This window comes from Clytia hemisphaerica, unplaced genomic scaffold (assembly GCF_902728285.1).
Source record: "Clytia hemisphaerica strain Z4C2 unplaced genomic scaffold, Clytia hemisphaerica genome assembly, whole genome shotgun sequence".
In the NCBI taxonomy this organism is placed as follows: Eukaryota; Metazoa; Cnidaria; class Hydrozoa; order Leptothecata; family Clytiidae; genus Clytia; species Clytia hemisphaerica.
In genome coordinates, this window is record NW_027104175.1 from 1283980 (window position 1) to 1311821 (window position 27842).

Sequence of the window (27842 nt, forward strand, 5' to 3'; positions counted from 1 at the left end):
ATGACTGGCCTGAAGGCTATACTTTTTGGCTTAACATGCTATGTATGGCTTAGTAGTATTGATTTTGTAGAAGCCGGTATGTTTGTTCGTTTCGCAAACTCCTTGAACATCATCGATTCACCGACATTGGATGAAGGTAAGGGCTTTGTCTAATACAGACATTCAGTTTAAAGTCCAAAGGGCTAGAGGAGAATCTCTCAGAACCTTTCTCAGGCAAAAAAAAGTGGAGTCACTTATTTCCCATGCAGAACGCGCCTAGAAAATAGCATTTTTTGAAATCTAGCTGATGGGAAATAAAGTGGTTTCATTTACCATCCAGGAGTCTCGAATCTAATGGTGTTTTTCCATTTCATCATGGATATCTACTTTTTGGGGAAAATCACCCAAAATATTCTAAAGGTATTTAATATACACTTTAAGTATAAAATGGGTTTTCTCTGAAAATGGCATCTTTAGGTTCTAATTACATCACCATGGTTTCCACATGGCAACAGAAAAGCACGCACACTTTTTTTCAAAAATAAAAAAAACCTTATGCTTTGATTTCTAATCTGTAAATTGTCTGGCTGACACACATCGATTAAAACTCTCTGGATGTCAGATGGATGTTGGCTTCTTGCCAGTAGCGTGTCATCAAATAATTTATATTTAATCAAGAGCGGAAGAACTCCTGCATAGATATAGCAATTTGCTGTTTGCTCTTAATTTTTAAGATTCATTTTAGATTGTCGGAGATTATTTCTGTTAAATTTTTTCGAAGGATAATCTCCGTTACTTTTTCTCTGTCAACTGTTTCGAATAAATGATGGTCTACTAAATTCTAATCTAATGGTTCCAAAATTGAAAATTAGATTTTGAGCGTCTTTTAAATAGAAGCTGTTTGTAGCGCTCCAACAGATTGTATAAAGACAAAGAAAAAAAATTCAACAGGGGGTAAAACAGCAACAAATATCATGCTGGTATTAGCTTAAAAATAGAAATTAAAAGTTATTACAGGTTATTATCAATATGTGTGTTACTGTAGACACTTTCAATAGTTTTGCTGATCCAGTTTAGGCCTATCCGACGCATTTAAAAAAACATTTTTTTTATAAGAACAAACTATATGAGAACATAAGCCTTCGATGGCCAAAATGTTAAGACCAAGTTAAGAACATTTTAATAAGGCTTTGGGAACTCTAAAACACCCGATTTCTTAGAAAAACGCACAAAATTACCCACAATGGCGAAAATAAGAATATGTTAAGAACATTTTTTGCCTTAAATCTGAAAAAGTTAAGAACATCCGAAGGCTTCAAAAATTAAAAAAAAACGTGTATCAGTATTTAGGGTAAACTGGAATAGCTATAAAGTTGAAAACTCCACTTCTTCCAATGTTCCATTCAGTTCTTAGATAGTCGGCCAGCTGCGGACCGTGTAAAACTAAACGATAAAAACTGTCTAAAGGTCCTAGATTGCTACGATCTCGGTCAAAGTACATTGAGAATTTTGGTTAATTCCTCGTGTCTAGCAATTTAGAGTTCGGGCGAGAAAGTTGCTTTTGGGATAATTTATAAATTTAATCGAATATTTCAATTTGGAAGGGGTTTATAGACTTCCAGGATATTCCTATTGGACTATCTTGAACTTTTGGATCCTAAGGACCTAAGTCTTAAGTCTAGTGTTAAAACTCTACACTTCCAATCTAAGTTAGAGTACTTCCAAATCGTTATTGGCTAATAAGATTTCGTGGGACTTTTTATTTTTTCTCAAATATTATGACTTTTTTTTGAAATACTGAATCTTTTTGCAAATACTAAGTACTAAATACTAATTTACATAATGAGTATAACATTTAATCTCGTGCTCGAACCCCTGCTACTTAAAATCGATTTGGTCAATATTGAGCTAAACGAACAAGCATATAGTCGTGATGAAGGTCTAGCTTTTTCGTTCTTTCCCGTACAGACGGCTGCACGGACTTTAGGTGTCGAACCGGGTTCTGGGCCTACTTTTTAAAAAATTTGTGTTTTTTGATACTTGTATTTTGTCGTTTGTCTTGTTCTTGTTCTTGTCTGTTGTTTACCCTTTTTTGTTTCTTTGTATTTGTGTGGGAGTTTTTGTTTATTTTTTTTATGTTTGTTAGTTTGTTTGGACTGCGGGTCGGTTCAGGGTTATGCAATCTGGGGGAGGCTGAGTGTTGGACGTCCATAAAACATGTTTAAAGCCGTATTCCATTTTGAGTGGGTTTTGGTGTTTGTGTTTTTCTGCTTGGCTTTTTAAACTTTATGTCTATTGGTTTGTTGGTTCTTTTTCGCATAAAATTCTCATTTCTTGACAGGATGTTTGATTGGTTTGATTTATATATTTAGAAAAATTCAAAAAAATGGAAAAAACGTATAATTATAAAAATATTAGTGCCTTTTTATGTTTCATCTTTATTTTATTTAGTATTTTCAACACTTTCTCTCCTTGAGGTCAGATCTCTGATCTTCACCATATATACTCAGCTGAAAGTGTTGGAACCGTTCGCTAACCGCTTTGGAGTAGAATAGCATTCATTCATTTAGTGAGATTTTCCACTATATCCATATCTCTATTTCAGGTCAGTGTGACATTGGTTTTGTACTGGACACTTCTGGTAGTATCAAGAAACCTGATTATGTCAAAGAAAAGAAATTCGTTAACGATTTGGCTACCTATCTCGGCTTCAGGAATACAAATTATGGAGTTGTTTTGTTCAGTTTTGCAGCGGAAATGCCGATCAAATTCACAGACCATAAAAATTTGGAGTCGTTCAAAGGTGCCGTGACCGATCTACCCCAAGCAGCCTCCATCACTCGAATCGATCGTGGCTTATTAATGGCTCAAAATGAACTTTATTCGCCCGCCGGAGGACATCGACCGAACGCTAATCGAGTTTTATTTCTCTTAACCGATGGTACTCAATCGTTTTCACTCGATAAAGTCGATAATCATTTGATATCGAGAAACATTCGATATTCGGGTACAGAGTTCTTCGTCATCGGTGTGGGTCGTAGTGTGAAGAAAGACGAATTGGTCAAAATTGCCGGTGGCGAAGAGCGAGTTTTCATTGCGGAAGATTTCGATAAATTGAGCTCCAAAGAATTTATCGACCAATTTAATATGAGTTGCAGTAAGTAGAATCTTCATCTCATGTCTTTCTTATTTCTTCGTGTACCCATGGGTAACGAGAATATCCTGATCCAGAGCCGAACGTAAGATTAAATCGGCTTATGGAAAATCAAAGAGATAAATCCGGGTTGTATTACAGTGTTATCTGAGGGGTTGAAAGTTGGAATGAACCAGAATAATTCTGTACTCAAGGATCTGAAAGTTTTCTTCAAATCGGAAGAAGATTCCAATTATGAAGTTCTTCTATACGAATTTGGACCTGAGAGAATACACTGATGTGTCAGTGCGAATAGAAAAAGAATAAATAATAGAGGCTTAAATTTATAGATATTAAATTGACTTGTTTCCACTGTAGGTTGAGCCATCTTTTCGAAGGTCTTATGCAATTTTGCTTTCATTGCTCTATGTTCTGTTTTTCAGGTGATGTCGATTTTAGATACAGTCAGAAATATTATCTAAATATCTTGTTCATCAGTGAAGCATCCCAAGACGCTACTATTCAAATCGAAAGTGAAAGTGGAAATGCGAATGATAGAACGTCCTTTGTTGTAACTGTCAATAGCCGTCAATCTTACAAGCGACAAATCTTGACGCAGAAAACTCGCAGCGTATTGGTTGGTTCATTTTTTTTATTTGTCTACTTTTTTTATTGGCAAAGTAGCAGTCGATTTGATAGTCAGGGGTTAGCAGCATGAGGAATTTAATACGAGAATTATGAATTGACTTTCGTTAAAAAATGTTCATTTAATGCTCTCCAAGATGTAGTTAAATTATAAATCGTTTTTTAAAACCAAAGAAAATATTTTGAAAAATTAAATTTGGGTCCTTTACTAAAACTATTTTTTAGATCTATCTTTCCGAGCTGCTGAACTCCTAAGTTATGACGACTGTCGTAAAAAAATCATATCAAAAAGCATTGAATTTGTATGGGAAAGGGTGAAAATATAAATTTCGGTCTCTTCCGAAAGTCTGAATGTCTGAATCTGAAATTTTGTCCGCACAAAAAAAAACATGACCGATTCTTTTAGGTGCGAGGTGAACGTTCAGGATCTTTCATTCCGATTTTGAACGGACAAAGTGGACATTTGATATACCGATATAATCCGGTTGAAGAATTGGGCATTGTTCGTATAACTGACGGAGGTAAGCGGTATTTTTATGTCATCAAGATTGTTTGAGAGATCGAGACTAGCACGTGACCGAGACATCCCCTCGGGAGAGTATTCACCTAAAAGTTCAAGAGCATTTGTTTTGAACTATTTCCATCAATGATCTTTACCATTGATTTTGTCGTATATTTTTTCTTTGGATCGGTTTTGCTAGTTTTGAAGGTGGGGTTTGACCTTCATCAACAGTTCTGTAATGCTTTCTTCGTGTATTCTTAAAGCAATATCCCATGAAATTGACGGTAATCTGACCAATTGATATTAAAAGAATGTGGTGCATCCAATCTGATCGGATAAACAGTCAACACTGACCGATTAAGTAATGCCTCCACAAATAAGTAGTCAGGATCATTATTTATCAAAGGGGAGCTATTGATCTTGTTTTGGCCACTGATCTAGTGATATCATTTCTCTTTAGGGTTGAAACAAAGCAGAGCGCACCGTGTGTTCGTACACTTTTTGAACCAACTACCTTACACCGTCTACTTGAAATGTTCCTTCAAAAATCAAGTGGTTGCGCAGTACAACATTTCTTCCAATAGAATGTATCATGTCTTCATGTTCGATCTGGAAACTCACGGACAGGTGATTAACCGAATTTTAGACTATGTTCGCACGTGACGGTTCCGTTTCGCTCCGAAATGAAATTAAGCCATTCTATTGGTTACATCCAAGTGTTACGTCACTTCTAACCAATAGAATATAACATTTCGCAAAGTATACTTTTAGTAAATCTTCTAGCCAAAACACTCATTGATTTTTCTAGTTCTGGAGATTTGTTTTGTTTACATCGCGAAATTAACACCCCACGAAATAAATTTGGACCAATACCAGATGTGCTTCCTGAGTGCACATTCGAAATCTCGCCAGAGGTTCTGCGTGGACTCGATAAATTTCTGGTGTTTAATGGATAAACATTTTCCAATTCTTTTTCTCAAACTTTTGCAGGTTACATTCTCAGTGGCCAATGCTGATGGAAACACAGTGAAGATCAATGGTGGACGAAACAGCTGGTATCTTGATGTTGACAGTGGAACATTTCTATATCGAGTGAACTTATTTTCCTCGCAAGGTAGCTATTTTTTTCCTGTCCCACTTTTTAAGTCGAAGCATTTTGACAGTCTATAGCATTATTATGATTGATTCGTAAACATAAATAACTAAGCTCCGGCTTGCACGGACAACTTTTCGCCCTGTTTTTTCTAATTATAGTGGATGAAAAGTTGGCTCATCTAAAGTTAAAGAACTGCCTTCTTTTTACGTCAATGAAATGACTCTTTTCAATCCATTTCAAGCCCAGATTCAACTGCCCACTTTTCCTACTCTAACAATTATAATATGCAGGGCAGAAAGAGCTAACACTATCACTTGAAGGGTTAAACGACATGTTTGGATACCCTCTGACATAGTGTTAACGTCGGTGATATTTTTTTCTTCTTATGTTCGTATTTTCAGTCAGTCCATCAAAACAATATACCTATATGGCCAACTTTAGCATCTACAACATTGGGCGATACAAATTATACTTTAAATACCAACAAAATGAATTTAACTTGGCTCGAAACTCCGACGTAAGCCGCTCTATCACAACGGTGGGATCACGTCAACCAGCACCTATAGGGCTCTACGTGAGAAGAGATGGAGACACGGCAAGATTTTATTTCGTCTTGGATATTATGCCGACTCGTGAAGGAGCTCATTTCAAAATTGTCATCGGCAATAATTGTAAGTGCGACTGCGATTTAAATCATTATTAATCAATGACAGCGAATAAAATTAATTCATTTCGAATAGTAATGAACATTAATTTCATAGATTTCACAATCAGGGAGATCTTTGAGTATGGATTTACCAATAGTCATGATCTTTAACTCGATCAGATCAATTTCTGGAGAGCCTAAATTTTGAGCAATCTTGGTCTAATTAAACTGCTCAAGTTGCTCGGTATTAATCTTTTTAGTCATTGTCGACAATCTGTAAAAAATGTTCAATTTATTAATCTTTTCGGGTAACCTCGCCGACACGCCATTGCTCTAACGTGTCGCAAGAAAAAGGGTCACAATATCTAGCGCTATACTTTCCGTAACTGTAGCGTAGCTGTCCCTTGATAAAGCTTCTAAAAACCGTTCTACTTCGATCGTATGACTTCAATTGACTAAATTTTTCAATTTTCGTTTTCCAGTCGATTACTACCTTCCACGAAGTTTCAAAATCAATTACTTCAATTACGTGATCAATTCACCAGTCAACACTCGTCTCTCAGTCGCCAAATCCACTCTTTCTTACGAATTCGTTACCAACCAACAACGTCAAGATACACATATCTACATGGTGTACGCGAAACCAGAACCTTCATTCACTGTTAATGGAGATTTCACGCAAAACGGTGCAAAGAAACCTTTGTTTGTCAATGGAAAACCTCAAGAGTTGATTGGTGTGACCGAGGATTTACTCTCCAAAAATATTGATGTTCATTTATCCGGATTTAAACGTATGAAAAAGTTTTTTCATTGGTTCTCATGAGGGAATTTTACGATGACGGGAATATTTTTCTATTTGTCCATGCCAAAATTTTCTCAAATTTTCTTCTTTTTTCCCAAATTTTCCAAAAATAGGCACCCTACAAGGGACTGATTTTTCTATTTTGGTGTTTTTGCGACCCTACCTGGGACTCGTGGAGGTTAAAAAAGGTACCCTGGCCAGCGGAGCATCCCCGTAGCCCATCTTGCCCTAGTACCCCCCCCCCCACGGCCTGTAGGTAATCTTTTGGTTTGTACCTGTGGAGATAAAATGAAGCCAGTAAAGATGGGAAACTGCCATTTTTCATAAGTGGGTTTTCTTTTTTTTTTTAATTTCAACAGTATCCAGTGCGAATCTCAAAATCTTAATTATCTTTGGCAGCGAGTATGAACTTCTTGTCCAGTTTTTTATGAGAGGGAATTTCTGGCCATTTTTCTCAACTGATTTTTGGCTATTCTATAGGGGGGTACCTCCAGGATACGTGTCTGTGACACGAGGGTTATGGAAACGCAATAGACGATATCGGCTTAACGTGAAAACTCAGATTTGATCCCCGAATATTGCCCACAATGCTTTGTGCGGAAAAAATTTCACCGTAAACTTTTTTCCGCGCAAAGCATTGTGGGCAATATTCGGGGATAAATCTGAGTTTTCACGTTAAGCCGATATCGTCTATTCTTTTAGAACATAAGAAAGGAAACTCAAATAAAAAATGTAACGATATTTATCAAAGATGTTTAGGATAATGACGGCTGATTGAAAGGAATTCTGAGGCCATCATGATATTGACGAATATCATGATTATTGTGGCTTCCTACATAAGAACAACTTAGGAATACAAACTGTTTTCTCCAAGCATTTGTTTAATGTATTTACTTCTTAATACAGTTGGTCGTAAACGATTCTGGGGCATCGTAGAAAACAAGATGGATTCTGAAATCATCTTACGTTGGGAAGTCGATCAAACAATCCAACTTCAGCTAGAAACACCAGACAAAGAGAAATTCTTCCCTGCTGAATCCACACAAAATACAATCTACTCATTCTGGAATTACCAAGACATGAAGTATTTCTATTTAACAGCCTTTGACAAACGGACAGGAGAAGCTCTAAGTATAAACGCAAGTCCGAAGTATCAATCACAATTGACAGATCAGAGACCTGATCTGATACCAAGACTTGTCATCACTCCCCCTAGTAAGTGTTTTAACGTTCAAATTTTTTCTTTGAATTTATGCGAAACTAGGAGGTGCTGGTGTACTAAGAAATTACGATTTCGACGGTAAAAATATGAAAATCTAAGACTATAGTCATATACAGATGCCTCATCGACATTAAATTTCAACCAAAAACCACGTTACTTTATTGATTTTCCTTACAAATCTGCAGTCGATGTGCATCAGTTGACCTGTGTTCTCTTATACTGTAATTGAAATTTAAAACATCGTTTCTTCTTTCTAGCTACTTACTATTATTTGGCATACAGTGTGACAAATGAGTTACCAGACACCGTTTATCTCCAATGGATAATCAACCATGACAAGTTGCACTCGACATCCCCAAAACAGTATGAAATAAAACCCAACACTAAAGATCAAGTCATCAAAATAGTTCTCACAAGTGAACGTCGTCTGACGGGTGAAGAATTGAAACAAGCTACTAGTCTAGTTACAGGAACAAGTTTTGATGGAGAAACACCCGTGTTTGTAAATGATGGAGAGGTAGCTCGCGTACCGATCACTTCTCTCGGGGCACAACCATCCGAAATTCGGTTTACCCAACATGGTAAGCTTACTTTTGATTTTGATTTCCGGTCTATCAATTATGAAAAATATAATTAATTTATACTTAATAATATAGGTCAAGAAAGAAGGCCTTCAGTTTTATATATGAGCATCCGTTAAGATTATCCCTGAGCAGATCGTTTAGGTCATGACGTCAATATAAATTAAGGTTATCCTAGATGGTTCGGCATCAATATGCAAGACTTGTTTATTAAGAACAACATAAGGTAAAAACTTGTTCTTGTAAGATTATCCATTCTACATAATCTTTCATTTTATTTTCAGTTTCTCAATACTACATCACAGTGGACATCGAGAACACTTTATCATCTCCAGTCACATTGAATCTCAAATCCAATATTGCTGACCTGGACTACCAACAAAAACCATCCAAAATGTGGTACACCATCAGCCCATCTATTGATAGCCAAGTACTCAGTTTCACATTCTCAACTGCTTCAGAAAATGGCTTCAAAGACGTCATCTCAAATTTTATTAGATTCCAAGGAGTTACAGATAAAGGGGAAGTTCTGTTAAATAACGAAAAATCTCTCACTTTTGATGCAACTAGGTATAAAAAAATCCAGAGTATAAAAATCTCTTTCGGCAACCGATATTACATTGTTTTGGATGTAGAAAATCCTTTGAAGTATCCAGTCACTCTAAATTTGAAATCCAACATCCAAGATTTTACTTACCAACGAGAGCCTTCAGAAATATCATATGTTATCGAACCATCAACGGACAGCCAAAACCTCACTTTCACATTTACAACACAATTTAAGAATGATATTATTACACGATTCATGACTTTTCATGGAGTCTCACCACAAAGGAATATCTTACTCAACGGTCTGAAATCGTTGACTTTTGATGCGATCAAAGATAAAACGGCTCAAAAAGTCAAAATCTCATTCGACGATGACGAAGCAACTGATAAAGGTAAGTAATGATTAAAATGAATAGTGAGGCCAATAATTGGTTTCTTCAAGGCCCTAAAATCAATATGTCAAAAAAATGAAATGTGCCAGGTTTTATTAAAAATGAGCAAATTTCAGCCAAGTCTTTCCATTTTTTTAAGTCTGGATGGAAATTAGCAGGATTAGTGGAACTGGTTAAATGTTATCATTCCTCGTTCTTTTAATTACATGCAGGGTTTCATTTACTTGTAGATGACTTTATCGGCGATCCAAAAAATATCTGCAATCTGATTTTACATGTAAAAATATAAATTGACAAAAAGATGTTGTTGCATTGTAGCGGGAGCAGCAATCTAACGTCACTTTGCTGCAAAAGTGCCCTTTCTTCCTACACAAAAAGTGCATTTTTTGGGTCACCGATAAACCAGTTATCAGACATTTGCTCGTACAATATGGAAATATTTCACTCGTTCCGGATTTTCCGTATATTGTACGGAAAAATCTCGGAACTCGTAAAATATTTCTCATATTGTACTCGCAACTGTCCGATAACTATTACAAATTGATTATCTTAGGGAAATCCACAATATAATCTTTCTTTACAAACAGGTTTCGCATACTACTTCACTTTGACACCAATCAACAACTACCGAAGACCTCTGGCCATCACATTCACACCATCCATTAATGCTGGTTACATTCAAACACAACCCAAGACCTTCCACATCTCTGGTGATGGAAATCCAAGAAAACCAGACATTACTTTTTTATTGAAATCAACCAGAGAACTGACCAATCAGGAATTAAAAGCATTGATTGTCGTTGATGCTCATGATGCGAAGACAAAGGATCCAGTCCAAGTCAATGATAAAGATTTACTTGCGTTAGATTTCAATTTGAAAACAGTTGAAGCAAGATTCTCTGTCGAAGGTTAATATTTTTTTGGATCATCGGCAGTAAATCAACTTTTAAGCTGCTCAAATAAACAGTCTTTGTGGTATGCCTTAAGCGGTGTCTCTTCCAATGTTTGAAATTTAATCAGACAGTTTGTAATGTTTATATTTGTGAGGAAAGAGCAATATCTGTAAAAACTTCATTACCCCCATCATCCAACCTATTAAAAAGTTTCTTAATTAAGACTAGTTTTGAGTCTTACTCTGCCTGAACTTTTTTCTGATAGTTTTTGATAACGCCGAGTCCAGTGAATTAGATTAGGAGCATTTGACAAAGTCGCCATTTTAAAGAAAAAACAAATAAATTCCAAATAGCCAAAAACTATTTGGATGTTAGAGATATAATTAAGAATGGGAAACTAGCATAAATTACAGATTTTCAATTCTTTGTATCAAATAAAAACATTGCTTGATCCTATTTTTGTCCCCCAAAAAACAACTAGAATCCAGTCTATCAAAAAGCCTTTTAAGTGAACTCCTGGCTTACATTAAGACCAGGCATTTTATCATGACTTTACTATGTTTTTAGAATATGCTGGTCATCTACCATTCAACGCAATCAGCATGGTTGAAGATCAAACCATTATTTTACAATGGATCCCCAAGAACGGTATCCGTTTCCCTAACGCTGCTCCCAGGGAACTTGAACTAACTTACCAGGAAGATTCGGACCAGGATATTTATTTCTCCTTCAAAACACTTTCGATGTATAATGATGTTGATTTGTTTGTTTTCAAAGCCAAGAATAAAAACACCAATAAACAGTTATTGGTGAATGGAAAACAAACCTTCGAATCAGGGATGGGAACGTTCAATCGCAAGAATCCATTACGACTGGTTGTTAGCGACGTCAAAGGTTTGTAAGCCCTAAGTTTTCCCAACACTTGGTTTTCATAAGACAAGAAAAAATGTATTTGTATAATTTTGCAATTTTTCATTTTAACCCAAATTTTGCTTGACATTCAAATTGATTTTTAGAATTAAGTAAGGCTACTATGTAAAATCTTACATGTTTAAGCATAGGATAATAGCGAGTTATTTGTGAACGAAATATTGCTAAAGATCATTTACTCTCATCATTCATAGATGACTACTACGCCAACATACGCGTGGAAAACACTCTTGGATACACCATCTTTTTCGTATGGACATCAACAGTTACACCATCTTTCTATCTTTCATCGCCTAATACCTACAAACTAGGTCCTACCCAAACTAAAAGCTATACTTTGAGAGGAGGTTCAACTGCACCTTTGAGCAATGACCAATTGAAAGACGCTTTAGATATTTACGCATACAGACTTGATGATTTCACTGGAGAACGAAGATACCTTGGTGTGAATAATGAACGAATTAATATTATTTCCCTTTCAAGAGATGATAGCAGTAGATCGATTAATCTCAAAATCGCTGAACAACAAGGTGAGGCTAACCACCCAGCTGGCACACAACGTTGCTTCAACGTCCATCTAACATTATGTGGACGTTGGGAACATTAACTGGACGTTGAAACAACGTTGTGTGCCAGCTGGGCAGCCAAATTTTTCTCTAATGTAATCATTTGTCAACTGTTAAAGCTAGCCTGTACCACCCCACCCACGGGCGTTTTCTATATTTTGAAAAAGACACGGAATGTTGCCTAACCGTAATAAATCGCTTTATCTTTTCAGTCAACGAAAAGGAGTTTGGTACAGTATAGTGTTAACTTTATATTATATTTTTTCCGTTAACAATATCGCTTAAGGTAGGGAGTAGCTCACAAACAACCAAAGCTACCATAGCCTGTACTAGTCGTCACGGCTTTTTTTTCTTCGCAGTAACGTCTAATCCATTCCTATGTTGTGGTATGGTAACTGGTGAGGTACGGTAACTTGGTCTAATGTCGATATCCTTTATCTAATTCCGACACCCTATTTTAGAGCTGAAAATAATAGACAGGTCGAAATTATTTTTCTTTCCTTACTGCCCAGAGAGGAAAAATCCTTTTTCAATCAATGATTCTAACTTTCATATTATTCCTATCTCTATTAAGAAGGGTGTCGGAACTAGATGAGGTGTGTCGATATTAGACCAAATTTGTAACCTTTTCTTCTTTATAGGTCATCTTTACATTTTACGATTCCAAGCAAGTAAATTTGTCTCGAAACCTGTTACATTATCATGGAAATATCAAAATCTTGACCAAGAGGTTCTCTCATCAAATTCACCGAACGACTTTAAAGTGGATGGAAGCTTGGAGAAACAGATGTTAGAATTCACCAGTTCCAAACCGCTATCAACGGAAGATTTGAGATCAATGGTTTACTTTGAAGCACGTGCTGATGGTGCATCAGACTTGACGATTAATGATCAAGACAAGTTTTACGTCACTTTGTCCAGATATGATGAAAAACTGGGAAGATTACCAGATGTCTCAAGATTGAACATTTACAAAAAAGGTGAGATGTTTCACTGTAATCTGTGGTTACACCCCTGTGTCACAGACCTACTGGGACCCCATCCCCTCAGGAAAATTTGGCAAATATTTCGTCCCCGGTGGGCAAATAACCTGGAATTTCAGCCCCACTGGCAAATTGACTTTAAGTTCATCCCCATTCGAAATTCAATGTTTAGAAATTGCACTCTAAAACCATCCCCACTGGATTTTTTAACCTTGGAACAATAAAATTTCTAGTCCCATCGAGACTTCAATAGAAATTTTTGTCCCCACTGAGGAGAAAGTTTCTCCAAGGCTGTGAGACAGGGATGTGTTGTTCAGACGTTGTGAAATATTTTGTGTTCTACATTTGACCTGATATTGCGGTCGTTTTGAAATTTAGAATCTGTTTAAAACAGAATTTGCATAAAAGCATTTGATAACCAAAGAATTATTTTTGCTTTTGGAAATGATTAACAAAGTTATCCCTGTTGCTTTGTTTTTGAAAATATCTTTTTTTCCTCCTTATAGGTTTTGCAACAAAACGTTACATCAACTTGATTTTCAACAATGTAGAAAGCTACCCAATCACTGTCTCAAGCAATAAAATCATTTCTGATGATCTTGTTTACTCAAACAATCCAAAGACTTTCACCGTATACCCAGGTAAGTTTCCACTTCATGCGATACTTAATTTTCTTTGAGGGATTTCCAACACATAAAGACAATTTTGAATTAATCTTGTGGATTAAGTTTCTATTTCTACTAGATGGGGGTAAGTTTATCCAGCCTGAAGGTCCAACTTGGATCATGATAAGGTTGTTTTACATTTACTTTTCGCAACCGGTGTTTTAAAACTTGTTAATTTCGCATAGCGAAGTATTACAATCGGTTTTCTGTTTTCGCGGTAGTGCTAAAAATTAACACTCTCCACTCGTTCTTCGTGTTCATAATGCTCCACATGTTCTTCTAGAACTTTCTAGAATATTCTAAAGATGGACTCACGCACAAAGATGAATAATAGCGTTTCTTTAATAGTTATTCAAGGTGAGTGTAACCAAGGGTTGGTAAACATTCCTCGTGAAAGCTTTTTAATGGCTGCTTGAAGTTAACACTTTTGTACACTTTCACTTTGCTGCTGTATGTTTTCTGGTAACTTGTAGAGTATTTAAAAAGGTTTATCATTCATTTACTACTTAGTATTTTATGTTTGTGTAGTTAGTGAATGCACCAATAAACTTTTACAGTGTGTTCAGTTATACAAATTAAGAGTTTTTGGATTCTTTTTCACGTCCACAACAACTGACAACAGGCAGAACCCTAGCAGTACCCTTCAATTACAAAAACGCAGGTATAATATTTTTTTAGCAATTAGCCATAGGTGTCGATAATGAGATGAATAGAGCTTTTCGCCATTGATTTCATTTATATGCAAGCAGCTATTTTTCATACAAATCAGAGATTGCGAACAGATTTGCATAACTCTCAGGTGCCTAATAAACGTACAGACCAAAATAAACGTACAGGGGGGAAATAAAATTGGAATTAATAAACGTACAGGCTGAAATAAACGTACAGGCGAGAAATCAGAGCTAAAATAAATAAAGGTAAAGGGAAAAATCTACCAATTTTTCAAAAGTAGAACATCCAGGTCGAAACGACTGAGACTTAAGTATAGGTATATCTCTTATAGATCAATGACAAGTACTACTTCTCAAAATCTCCCACAATTGACAATACGTTTGAATGTAATTAACAGCCTTTCTACACGTCTTACTTAAACAAAAATAACAAATTTTTCCAGTAGTTATGAATCGGGTCAAAATATTGGGTCAAAATAAATAAACTTACAGGAGGGAATAAACGTACAGGCGGGAAAATTCTTCAAAATAAATAAACGTACAGGTCCTAATCAGGTGCGTACAGGCGGGAAATTTGACACGAAAAAAATAAACGTAGACACCTGAGAGTAATTTTGCATATATATAAATGACGTCATTTTTGAAATATTGAGATATATAAGATATATAATCTTTTTCAACCTATGATTTGTATGAAAAATGGCAAGGCAAAAATATGGCTGTGTCAAACAGCCTGTTTTACTACTGTAAATGATTTTAGAAGAAATCATTTCAATGATTTTTAGCCCTAAATCATTGATGTTTGGCAAGTTCAGGCCACAAACTTTTTTTATTTTTGCCTCCGAAAAACTGGGTCGAGCACGCCCAAAACATGTGAAGGTGAAAATCGTTGGAAAAAGTTATTGATTGTAACGAGTGGGAGAGCGTTAAATATACCTTTTCCTAGTCAGGATATCCTGTTGAATACTTTATCGGTCAAAACTTAGTCGGCCTTAATTTTAGTCTGACTTAATTATTAGTCGGTCCTAATTTTAGTCACCTCGTCAAAATTTAGTCACTAAGGGCCGACTAATAATTAAGTTTTGGCCACTTCTAAGTTTTTAGTCAGCTCAAATTTTAGTCGGCCCTAATTTTAGTCACCAAGCCAAAATTAGTGGTCACTTAGGCTAAGTTTTGGCCGATAAGGTAATTTAAAAACTCCATCACTAAAACAATGACTACATTATAGCACATATAATTACTATAATTGTGCGTTAATTTTTCTAATCTTTGTTTTGAGGTTGGTTTTTTTCATTATTCGACATCCTGACTAGCAAAAGGTCTATCTGGAATAGACATTTGTTTCATAGGATGCAATGTCAGGTTGAACAAGACCACAGATTTCTGTAAAGCCAAAAGGGCTAGATGTTGTTGTGCTTTAAGCTCGTCCAAGCAAAAATAAAGTGAATATCACAAAAAAATATTGCTGCACTTGTTTTTGAAAACCTGCCAAAGCTTCTTATTGGTCAAGCGCTGAAATTCTAATGTAATGTCACGTGACCTAGATGGAATTTCCTACCTAACCTTGACACACTTTTTAGCCAAAGCACGACACCTATCATTTTGGGCTAAATCTATGGCTACAACCCTGCCAGCACAGTGGCCTTAGTGAAACACTGGACACAAAATGGCTGGTGTCAGACAAGAAAACTTTGCACTACTGGACAATCCTAACACGGGACCAGATGTGAATCACTCATGTTGGTGGGTAAAAGAAAAAGTCAGGTGTTTGTTCAGTGTCAAGAATTTGCATAATGTAACACTGGATAAACACCAAACATTTTTTAGTGGTGTAATCTGATGGGTCAAGTTGAACATTTACAAGAATTTTTGTCATTGGATTGGTCGTTAACTATTCAAACAAAAACTTTTATTATATTTTTCTAAAGAACGCGTCATCTCTATTGTTTTGAATAACCAATTATGTGAGCATCTTGTAAAAACTTCAATACAACTGAATCTGATAATACTTTTCAGCATCCAACAGAAGCGGGCAACAGTCTGGTGCATAGGTAGGGTAGATGAAACTCCAACATCATAACAACCAAATAACATAACTAAACTTATTTATAAAATAACATTTTATAAATGAGTGTACTAGATATTTTCTTAACATTGTTTTGATGCTGGAGTTAGTGGAGTCTTTAATTGTATTCAACTTGACATTGCGTTCTTGAAGGGGCCATCAACAAGCCATTTTTAATTCTTAATGGCATTTGGCTGTTAACGGGTGGAGCTTTCATACCCCATATGCTGCTAAGAAGATTTACAAAGGTCAAAAATGTTTTTTTTTCTATAAGCATGTATTTTTGATATCCAAACAATGGCTCTATTGTTTAATACAATGCAAACCTGATATAGGGGTACAGCAGGTGGGAAAAACTGAGTGACAAGTGCTAAATAAAGACCCTAATTCTGTCTTGGTCAAGCCTTGGTTGAGCTTTTTTAACATGGTTTTATTCGGTTTAATATTACATCAAGATTTTGGAAAATTTGGGCTTAAAACAGCCATAGTCAGTTTATTCTATAAATATAGACTTGGCCTAGGATATACTGTATTCTTCTGTATGAAGTCCAGTGTACAATTGCCATCTGTAGAAGCTTTTTCTACGCTAATAAAAGGGAATCTTGATGATGATTTATGGATAGGATTCAGGTGTATAATATACTATATGAGAAAATAAAATAGTATCTACGACCTTTGTGTACAATCTCCTCCAGGCATCACGTTTCACACGTCGTTGTATAGCAGATATCCCCCTGCTTGACCTCGGTATTTTATGGTCAATATTTCTCAATCGTATCTCTTTCAAACTTTAAAGGCTCGATGAATTTTCTCCATTTCGTCATGCAGTGTTTGAATATTATGCGAAATTTTCGACTTCCGAGTCGTCTTGTTTCTGTATTGTTACAATCTTAAAAGTAGTTTTAAATGTAAAACAATTTTAAGTAACAAAGCTCGTCAATTTCTTCATTTGATTTCTTCATTTGATTATTTTTCAATAAGCACAAAACCTCGTTACTTCGTTATCTCCGTTGCAAATTATTTTTAAACAGACTTTACATTTTCATCACTACATGTGCTTCAAAACGTGTTTTATTCGTTTTAAAAAACTTACACCAAATAAATTTATGAGCTTACAGTTAGTTAGTTCGTTATCTCGGCTGCAGATTATTTTTAGACAGACTTTACATTTTCATCACTACAGGTGCTTCAAAACGTGTTTTGTTCGTTTTAAAAAACTTACACCAAATAAATTTATGAGCTTACAGTTAGTTAGTTCGTTATCTCGGCTGCAGATTATTTTAGACGGACTTTACATTTTCATCACTACATGTGCTTCAAAACGTGTTTTGTTCGTTTTAAAAAACTTACACCAAATAAATTTATGAGCTTACAGTTAGTTAGTTCGTTATCTCGGCTGCAGATTATTTTTAGACGGACTTTACATTTTCATCACTACATGTGCTTCAAAACGTGTTTTGTTCGTTTTAAAAAACTTACACCAAATAAATTTATGAGCTTACAGTTAGTTAGTTCGTTATCTCGGCTGCAGATTATTTTTAGACAGACTTTACATTTTCATCACTACATGTGCTTCAAAACGTGTTTTGTTCGTTTTAAAAAACTTACACCAAATAAATTTATGAGCTTACAGTTAGTTAGTTCGTTATCTCGGCTGCAGATTATTTTTAGACGGACTTTACATTTTCATCACTACATGTGCTTCAAAACGTGTTTTGTTCGTTTTAAAAAACTTACACCAAATAAATTTATGAGCTTACAGTTAGTTAGTTCGTTATCTCGGCTGCAGATTATTTTTAGACAGACTTTACATTTTCATCACTACAGGTGCTTCAAAACGTGTTTCGTTCGTCTTCTGGTCATTCAACCTAGATTCGTTGACCACAGATCGCGAAATGACGTCATTGACAGCCAACGCCCATCAACAACCTATCATGTTGAATGGAAATCGAAAGTACTTCTTGAATACAAACAGTTTGCAACGAAAATGTGATAATGATGAATATACACCAATCACATTATCTGCTCCTAAAGGTATGGAAAAATCTTCATTAGTCTAATGTACATTGTTGTATGTTTTTGTCAACATTTGCACTTGTAAATGTTCGTTTTAGAAAACTTACACTAAATGAATGTATAATTTTTTGAATGAGCTTTACTTGTTTTTGGTATAAAGCACTTTGCACAACAGAGATTATCTACACCAAACAAAAAATTCATTCAATTCCTGACTCATTTACAGTAATTAATTTCCCCGCTTTAAATCGACATCTATGAAATAATCATTTTGTAATTTATGGAGATCTTTTTGCCATTCTATGAGCAATTTTTTTTTTGAAGTTGGCGACAGATGTTGCAGCAACGACATCAACTCCAAGACCATTCCATATGTCAATACTTCTTTGTAGTTTGTAATCGTGCTGACGTTTCGAGCGCTTGTGAAGGACATTATATATATTGACACCCTCTAACACCATCATTTGCAAATTCTCTTTGTAGTTTGTAATCGTGCTGACGTTTCGAGCGCGTGCGAAGGACATTATATATATTGACACCCTCTAACACCATCATTTGCAAATTCTCTTTGTAGTTTGTAATCGTGATGACGTTTCGAGCGCTTGCGAAGGACATTATATATAGAGACAGCATTATCGTCATTGCCTTGTCACTGATTCAAAATGATTTCGTTTTCATTTCAGAGTTCACTTCGAACGTAGAATTTATCGTCTCCAACAGCCTCTCGTTTCCTGTTCAACTAAAATGGAAACTAAGCGATCCACAAATCACAATCACTTCTGCATCTCAACTTACCATCCAACCTGGTGCTCGAGCACAAAAAGTTTTATTCACATTCAAAAGCAAGAAGCCTCTGTCACCAAGAGAAATGAATAATTTGATGACTCTGTCCGGAATAAGTGTCCGAGATAATCAACCAGTTCTGTTGAACGGGAAGAGTTCTATTTTAATATCACCACGATCGCCAGCAGATGAAGAGGATGTTCAAAGTATCCCCATTCGAATCTCTTTGAAAGGTAAGATTACCCAGTAGTAGGGGACCAATCCTTAGGATCCGTGACATCTTTTATGTGACGCAACCGCATGTGGTTAGTTCGAAAGTAGGAAGGTTTTTAAGACTTTTTTGAGAGAGGGCTCGCAAATTAGGCCCGGCAAAAGTTTTTATGACTAAAAGAGTGACGTTTACAGACAAAACTGTAAGGGTAAAAAATGGGTAAAAGATTTACGTTTTTTAAAAGTCGAATTTGAAAGAAGTGAATGAGACCATCGGAAAGAGCATGAAATTCTGAGCAAAAAAATATATACTACCTCTTACTCGAACGCACGAAGAAATACGGCCATCTAAAGTTTGAAATTCTGTCAGATAGAGTACGATTGACGTCAAATTTTGTCTAAGCCGTACGGAGTTTGACAGAATTTCGAACTTTAAGTGGCCCCCTACTATAGAGAATTAATTACATTTTTATAAGGACCTTGGTGATTTCTACAGAGCCTGACTTTTATTGAATTTTTGTTATTGGATATATTTGCAATTCGTAATCAGATTACTTGTGGCCAAAGTATAGTACTGCTTTCATTCAACGTCAAGAAATATTTACTTTCTCAAGTCTTTCTTTATTAACTATAGAGAAATTCAATATTTCAGTGAAATATTATTGTGAGAACCGCATAAATACCCTCTTATAAATCTTCTTGTTCTAGTAACTCGCTTCCCTGTTAATCTCAAAGTCAGCAATATACTACCGTATCCAATCATATTCATCGGGCGATTCCTTGTCAGCTCGCAATACACCATCATCAGTCGCCGGTCTTATGAAATTCCCTCAGGAGAATCAAAGATGGTGTCGTTCTTCATCAATGGCCCGTCGAGGCCGACCAAGTTCGGCTTGACCTTTGATGTTATACCAAGTAACAGGGCTGAAGATATTTTATTGATTAGTGGAAAGAGGCTATTCGTATTTGATGAAATCCCAAAAAGAGGCGTTGTAACTGCATTCTCTGTGACTAAAGGTATGTTTTTGTCAAAAATGGGAATTATTTGCATGAACAAAATCTAGGTATTTCCATAATGGTAAAGACAATACAAATGGGGATCTTACACCACCCTAAAACTTTCGATCTGCAAGTAATTTTTACATCTACCTAATTTTGAACAGTATTAGTGTTCATTTAAGACCCCAGCTGAAAACTACTTAGAATTTACAATGAAGTGAATACAGTCGCTCCCCGGGGGAGGAGGGGTACTAGGTTTGCGAGGTGACGGGTATGTCCGAGCTGAAAATCGAAAATCGACCCTTTGAGAGACAAAACTTTGGTGATTTTGGGGTGACCCTTTGAGAGAGAAATTTTTGATTTTCGTGATTTTGGGACCCATTCAGAAACTAACTTTTGAATTTGTACCCCTTTGAGAGACTTTTGAGGAATGAGAAAAGGTACCCTTATGGCTCGCACATACCCGGCACCCATGTTGCCTAAGTACCCCCCCCCCCCCGGGAGTCGCTCTCATGTTGTCTTCTGACCTTGTCTTTTGACTCTTGCTTAGAATTTGGTGTACTAAAATTTGTTAGAATTATACGAGTAAAACGTCATATTTTAAACATATTTGATAATGAATATCTTCATAGCAAAATCCAATGCCATCCAATTCATCGTTGACAACCAAATTTCCGATATTGTCGATTTGAAATGGCGATTCGTGAACCAACAACCAGAATCTCAATCAGTGTCAACTGGCGAAATATCACCAGAAAGTAAAGATTTGGTTTTCGTTCAACCACGGAGCAAAAAGAACTTTAAATATAATTTCGATGATGAATTATTCACTCGCAGCTCTGGCGATTCACGAACTATTCAAGTTTTCGGTCAAGATTCTGCCACTGAAGTTCAAGTCTTGTTAAACAAGAAACCACATTTAAATTTCGATTTGGATCAAGAGAACATCTCTCCAATTAATATTATCATTACATCATACCAAGACAAAGACAAAGATAGCAAAGGTACCTGTTGGTTTTTTTCTCTCTTATAACTATGAATTAAGTTGGAGGCAAATCTACTTAATGTATAGCTGAATCCCAGTATCATTGCGTTAATTCAATGGAAAGTCGTGAATTATTCACCGTAGGGAATAAAATCTATTAGTTAAACTTTCAGTATCAATATTTTTTAGCTATACGCAGTACATTTTTGGATAGAAAGATGGAAGTTTTTGCAAAATCTTATTTTTTTTTGAATTTTTGGCTAAAATATTCCGAACATTTTGAATAACTTTCTTTTACATGAGATTTTTTTTCCATTTGATTTTAGGTCATGGAAAATTTTGACCTTAATTTTCTTATAAAAAGATAAAACCTACCAGCATTTTAGGGCTCATTTCTGTACATTCATACGTTTCCTTAACTCTTTATTTTTTACCTTTATTGTTTTTCAGCGATTGATTATCCAATCAAGATTCGTCTTTCCAACAATGGAATCAATCAACCTTACATTCTCCGATGGAATTTCCAAATAGTCGATGATTCACTTTCTTCAAATTCACCAAAAGAATTCACCATTGATCCTTCTAAGCCAGATAGCCAAGAAGTAGATCTCATCATCAGAAGCACGAGACCGCTCGATCGAGACGAGATTAAAAACATGCTCTCCTTCCAAGCTGTCGATCGATCAACAGAACAACCTTTCTTGATCAACAACGAGTTTATCTTTACACCAGATATGGTTTCGGTCATATCTGAACAAAATCCTGAATCACCAAAGACAGAATCGTTCATAATCCAACCATTAGATTTTACACTGTCTCAACCTAGAGGTATATTGTCTTAATACTTCATAATAATTTTAATACTACCTTTACTTATTTTTCTCTGGTGATAATCAACGAGGGACTTTTGATCAAGGCAAAAAAAGTCTTAATACTTGCTAAAAGGTTTCTACAGAGCGTTCTATAAATGACATTATACAAATTATATAAATTATACAAATGACAGCTTGAGAGTAAATTCATAATTTAAACTTTTAAGTAATGTAAAAAAGTAAGGCGGAGGCAAACCAGAGTCTCCTCTTTCGATAGTTATCCATCCGAAAGAAGAATAGGGCGCAAACTTTTCTCCCTGAATTACTCCACTTACCCTTGATCTTTCTCTTTAATTACTGAGAACAAAGCAGAGAAGTATCAACTCGAAATTCACACCAACGAACCGTAGTCGAACGTTCTACCTTCTCACATTATGGTCACTATATACTTTAAATCGAAAGCTCCTTTTAGCACCAATTACATTGTTTAACCATTTACGATATTTGTATTTTCTTTCTTTCAGAATTCCGATACGTTCTCATTTTCAATGCTTTCAACAATGGACAAGAAGAAGCTACACTTTCTTTGGAAATTACTGACCGATATATCGCCAACTACCTTAGACCCTCCGATCCTTCGCCAAAAACCTACATAGCTTTACCCAACAGAAATGTTCAATACAACGTCGATTTCATTAGCTCAAAACCTTTTGATGCGGGCACCTTAAAGAAAGCTATAAGAGTCGGTGCTAAAGATTCAAATGGTCAGGATTTATTGGTCAATGGAAAATCAAATATTTTTTTAGTACTGCAACCTTTTAGATATTTATCAAGCAATGAGGAATTGACAAACGAGGACATGAGAAAGCCTCCACAAACCATTGTCATCACTAACGCGGGTAATTTATTTAGAAAGGCTTTATTTTGCTTGAAACAGTAGGTTCGTTTGATTTTCTTCGATGTGTTTGCAACACGAAATGCAGTAGATCCATGTCGTCGAATTGCGAACAAACGTTATGTCGAATTACTTAATTTGAGTAGAACATACTACACGCTTTTTTTTTATAAGAATACACTTTATGAGAATATCCATGATGAAAATGGCCCAAAAATTAAGAATATGCTAAGAATATCACCATCATGGAATTTTGAGACGTATGTACTAAATGTTAAATCTAGTCTGAACTAGGATTCTAACCTAAGAATGCTGTAAGAATATTTTAGGATGATTTTCCCAAGAAAGTTAAGAATATCCATGATGAAATGGATTTACACCATTCTTGTAAAAAAAAAGCGTGTATTTCTTCCTGGAAATAGTAACTAGAAGTTAGAGAAAAAAGTACAGAAGATAGATCGACAGGTTCCAGAATGTCTTGCCCTTTATACAAGTCATTTATATACAGCCTTTTTTGAAGTGAACCTCCACGTGTGAGCTAAAAATTGAGATAAAGCGCAAAAAAATTGAGTTGCACCTTTGTTTTTCTCCTTTCAGCGAAATATTACTACGTGAATTTGAACATCGTCAACCAATTACAATCCCCAGTCCAGTTGTCATGGCGATATGCGCTCGTTATGGATAGTTACAAATTATTCACCAATGAGAAACCAGTTCAAATAGGTGCCGATTCTAACAAAAAGATTTCTTTACGTTTTGGCGCGCCATCAGTTGATCAGTCATTACCTAATCGCAATTTGATTGTTTTCTACGCAACAAGCCAAAATGATCAAAACTCGGGCAGTGGTGCATTACTCATCAATGGTTTACCCACATTGAGTGCATCGTTTTCAGAACTTCAAGGTGTTAATCGCATGATTGTGAATATTTCAAAACCAGAGGAAAATTTATACGCAGTGAAACTCAACATCCGAAATCCAATGAAAACTACCGCTTACATCAAATGGGAATTGAACACTGACCGATATCCAGATTTGAAACTTGCTCAAACGATCTCCAAACAAGATATGTCGATTCAACCTGGAGACAATTTCAACCAAATTATTAGCTTAAATATAACAGCTCCAATCACAGCTTTGAGCGTATTGAGAAATGCAATCATCTTCAGAGCCTCACATGGACCTTGGAAAAACCCAGCTTTCCTTAATGTAAAGAAGCAATTACCGACTGATTTACATTTGACAACAAACCCGAAAGATTTATCCGATTTCCCGATTAATATTTCCGATAGTGGTAAGTTATTTATCAAATCATTTTTTTCGGTAAGAGGTTTTTTCGAGAGATTTAAATGTTAAGTCTACAGTATCTAGTTCCAGACTTCTTTTAGGGAAGCAGTGTACTTTAGAAGATGAATTGTTCTATTCCAGCTGTCAATCAACGAACTAGCTTGAGGTCCCCATAAAACCGTTCAATAGAAAACGTGATTAAAGGCCTGTTTCCATCGATCGCGCGAGCGTGCACGCTAGGGCAAAATTTATCTGATATTCCGATGGCGGGTTGGCGGCCGCCCACGCTAAAGCTCTAAAGGGAGCGGGCCAATTTCCCATCGGAGAGGAATGATAGTCGGCCTTTGATGTGCCGCATCCTCAGTCGGGTTCAACAGCTCTTGCCCGTAAAGGTAGAAATATTTCGGTTGGACCCGTCAATCCCCGAAAACGAGGGCTGGGTTACCAGACCTCCCGCTGCAAAATTCTTGACGCGGTCTCGCAAAATTCCGTAATGTAAACCTCCCAGATGTTGAAAATTTTCCCGACCTTCAGAGCTTTAGCGTGTCGGATGAAAATCTCACCATCTGGGTGCCAGATAAGGGCAAAATTTTCAAAATAGATTTGGCCGCACTCTCCGCGCGATCAATGTTTGATTTCCATCAACAAAGAGGTGGACTCGAACACAATATGTATGTTTACATTTTTTTGTTTACTCAGCAGTTTTTCTCTTTCTTGATTGGTTGAAAGATTATCGATTGAGATGTGCGCTCCTGTACGCTCAAAAAAGTTCAAAATTTTCAGCGTAGAAAAGAGCACAAAAGCGTACAAGAGCGTACACATTTTGTGTACAAGAAAATTTAATCCGTGACGTCAAAGTGCTATTTTAGGAAATTTTGCCCCCAGCGTGCACGTTCGCGCGATCGATGTGAACTTAAAATTAAGCGTCATAAAAGTTACCGAAAAGCAAAGTTCAGCTGGAAAGATTTCTGACTCTTTAGAACACATTATGTAATCTTTTTTCTATCAATAATAGATGCGTTACAATGAATATAACTTCTATTTGGATTATAGGTTTTGTGTATGGTGTTCGGCTAACATTTGAAAACACCTTCAAAAAACCCATTCAAACAACGTGGATCTTGAAAAAATATACCAAAAACTACTTCACCGATAATTTAAAATCATACATAATTGGACCTGGAACAAGGAAAGATATTCTACTCCAGTTCAGATTCCAAAATCCAATATCTATAGATGACTTAAAATCACTTGTGGTTCTTACTGCGACATACACTGATAACCAAAACGTTGTTTTATTAAATGGAGAACAATATTTGACGGTTGAAGCTTATCCAATTAGAAGAGGGATGAAACCAGTGTCATCTTTGGTCGTTCAATCATCAATACCAACAAGTAAGTTTAAGCACGTGTCTTTTTTATTTAAAATCCAAGCTTCCCTGAAGTTTTTCAGGTGATTTTGAAACTACTGAAATGGGTCTGGGTCTTTTATGTTTGGGGGAAATCGTCTCAATACAAGTAAATTTAGGTTAGTAAAAGCTAGACTCATCTCATCTCGAACTTGAGAGACCGAATACCATTTTGATCGAGGTTAAAAAGCATATTTAGAGACCTGATGTTTAAGCCGAAGTAGCAAAAGGTTCGTAATAATCAACGATTTGTCACTTTTATTTGGTTGAAATTCACATGAATTTTTGATTTTCTTTCCGTAGTAAGTTATTACACAGCCGTGTTTCGATTCATCAACCCGTTACTGCCTAATTGTAATTTTGTTTTATCATAGGAAACTTGTACACCGTGTCATTCCTATTCATCAACTCGTTGGAAACGCCAGCAATCGTTTCATGGGCACTACGTCGCAATCTACCCAAAATCTTTTTCTCAAGTCCCAAAGAAATCGCTGTTGGTCCTAAACAGATTATTTTACAGACCTTCAAATTCACAATTGCCGATTCTTTGGATCCCCAAACTTTGTTGAATCTCTTACAAATGACAGTCGTGGACCAGCAAAGTAGACAACCTCTTTTGATGAACGGTGAAAGAGAATTCAAAGCTGATTTCCAACCTCATGGCGCAACGCAACCTGAACCACAACAAATTGTGATCGCCAGACAAGGTAAATAAATAGAGCACTCTTTAAAAGTTCTTTACTTCGTTGCTAGATTTGTTTAAGATTTGTTTAAGATCATAGGTTCGTCTCTTTCTTCTTTTAAATAAGCCCCCCTCTCTAGAAATGTAAGAATAGTTCTTACATAATCAATTGTGTAGTTTTTTGATGAACAAGATTCCAATAAGTACTGTCTGACACACAAAGCTATTCAACACCCTGCTGACGCTCACAACATCCATTGATATCACATGATACTGAACAAATTTTCTTTCCAATTTCTTCTTACAAAAAACATCACCGTTGAAATCACTTTGTATTTTTCCAGTGTATCCGCATTTCATCTGGATACTCATCGACAACCAATATAATACTCCCATCAACATCCAAGTACAATTACTGAACAAAGAAACTCCCGCATACATGTACAACCCAGATACTTATACCATCGGTAAAGGTAGTAAGCGGATACTGAAGATCCCGGTACTGTATTTGAAACAAGCAGAACCAGACCAATTGCAAGGCATTGTGGGAATAACTGCACAACGTGATGATGGAACCAATGAAAAGTTACTGGTGAATGGAGAAAGGATGTTTGTGGTTGATTTGGTGTCTGGTGATTATTTGACCAAGAATAAACCGGTTGACATTGTCGTCGCCCCTCAAAGTAAGTTGCGGTTTGTTTTGTCAGGAAAAATACTTATTATCTTTTAGTAACATACTAACTTTTGGGTAGGGGTTCTGTTTTTGTGAAATTTGTTCTAAATCTCATATCCGGAAGTTTTGGAATGAAAGTGTTGACGGTGAAAAGTTCTCTGAAAATTGTTTAGCGGGGTATGCTTATTAGGTGTATTAATAGATTGTTTTGTTTCTTTGATTAGAATTCGTCGTGAAATTTATAGATATTCGATATTCCTTTAAGGTGATGTTGCAGTTCTCTGAAAATTGTTTAGCGGGGGTATTCTTATTTATTAGGTGTATTTACTAGATTGTTTTTCCTCCGCCGAAAGGAGTATTCATCATGAAATTTATAGAATCATTTCTATTCCTTTAAGGTGATGTTGCATCCAAAATATTTACTTTGGTCAACACCTTACCCGAAGAAGTCATACTCACACCACGATTCTATCCTAACCCTGATTCTGAACAGCAACCTAGCTCAGGTGCCGATCCGAAAGGTCAAAGCCGTCTGACATCATATTCATCGAAAGATGGAGGAGAGAATCGTGTACCAGCTTCTAGTCAAGGAGCAAATAACATGAGATTGGAACTGAGAAGAGGTGAATGTATGGAGTTGAATGCAAAATCAACTGAAGATAACAAAAAGTTGATGATCAATGATAAACCATCCTTTGTGGTCTGTGATGTAAAAGATATGCTAAGTTTGATAATCACAAGAAAAGGTAAAATTTTGAACTAGTAAGCATCT

At 36.0% G+C, this 27842-nt stretch overlaps 2 protein-coding genes across 2 annotated transcripts in view; one reads left to right on the forward strand and one right to left on the reverse strand.

Moving 5' to 3' along the window:
* Positions 1-27833, forward strand: LOC136814476 (uncharacterized). Its single transcript, XM_067071030.1, has 27 exons — positions 1-136; positions 2585-3136; positions 3556-3749; positions 4164-4278; positions 4720-4886; positions 5250-5373; positions 5757-6026; positions 6484-6792; positions 7710-8018; positions 8283-8606; positions 8891-9547; positions 10135-10455; positions 11008-11334; positions 11565-11900; positions 12578-12916; positions 13426-13560; positions 18148-18354; positions 19020-19352; positions 20038-20346; positions 20961-21332; positions 21764-22141; positions 22650-23024; positions 23618-24313; positions 25360-25701; positions 26090-26422; positions 26742-27080; positions 27469-27833. The coding sequence occupies exons 1-27, from the start codon at positions 1-3 to the stop codon at positions 27831-27833; spliced, it is 8664 nt and encodes a 2887-aa protein (XP_066927131.1).
* Positions 1-27842, reverse strand: part of LOC136814452 (uncharacterized) — a 792139-nt gene that overhangs the window by 163506 nt on the left and 600791 nt on the right. The window lies entirely within an intron of this gene.

Excerpts from the sequence above, each read along its gene's own strand:
- LOC136814476 (XM_067071030.1), top strand. The coding sequence starts at position 1 with ATGACTGGCCTGAAGGCTATACTTTTTGGCTTAACATGCTATGTATGG. Across the intron at positions 12,917-13,425 it reads ATTGAACATTTACAAAAAAG|GTTTTGCAACAAAACGTTAC; the intron begins GTGAGATGTTTC and ends TCCTCCTTATAG. Across the intron at positions 25,702-26,089 it reads TCAATCATCAATACCAACAA|GAAACTTGTACACCGTGTCA; the intron begins GTAAGTTTAAGC and ends GTTTTATCATAG.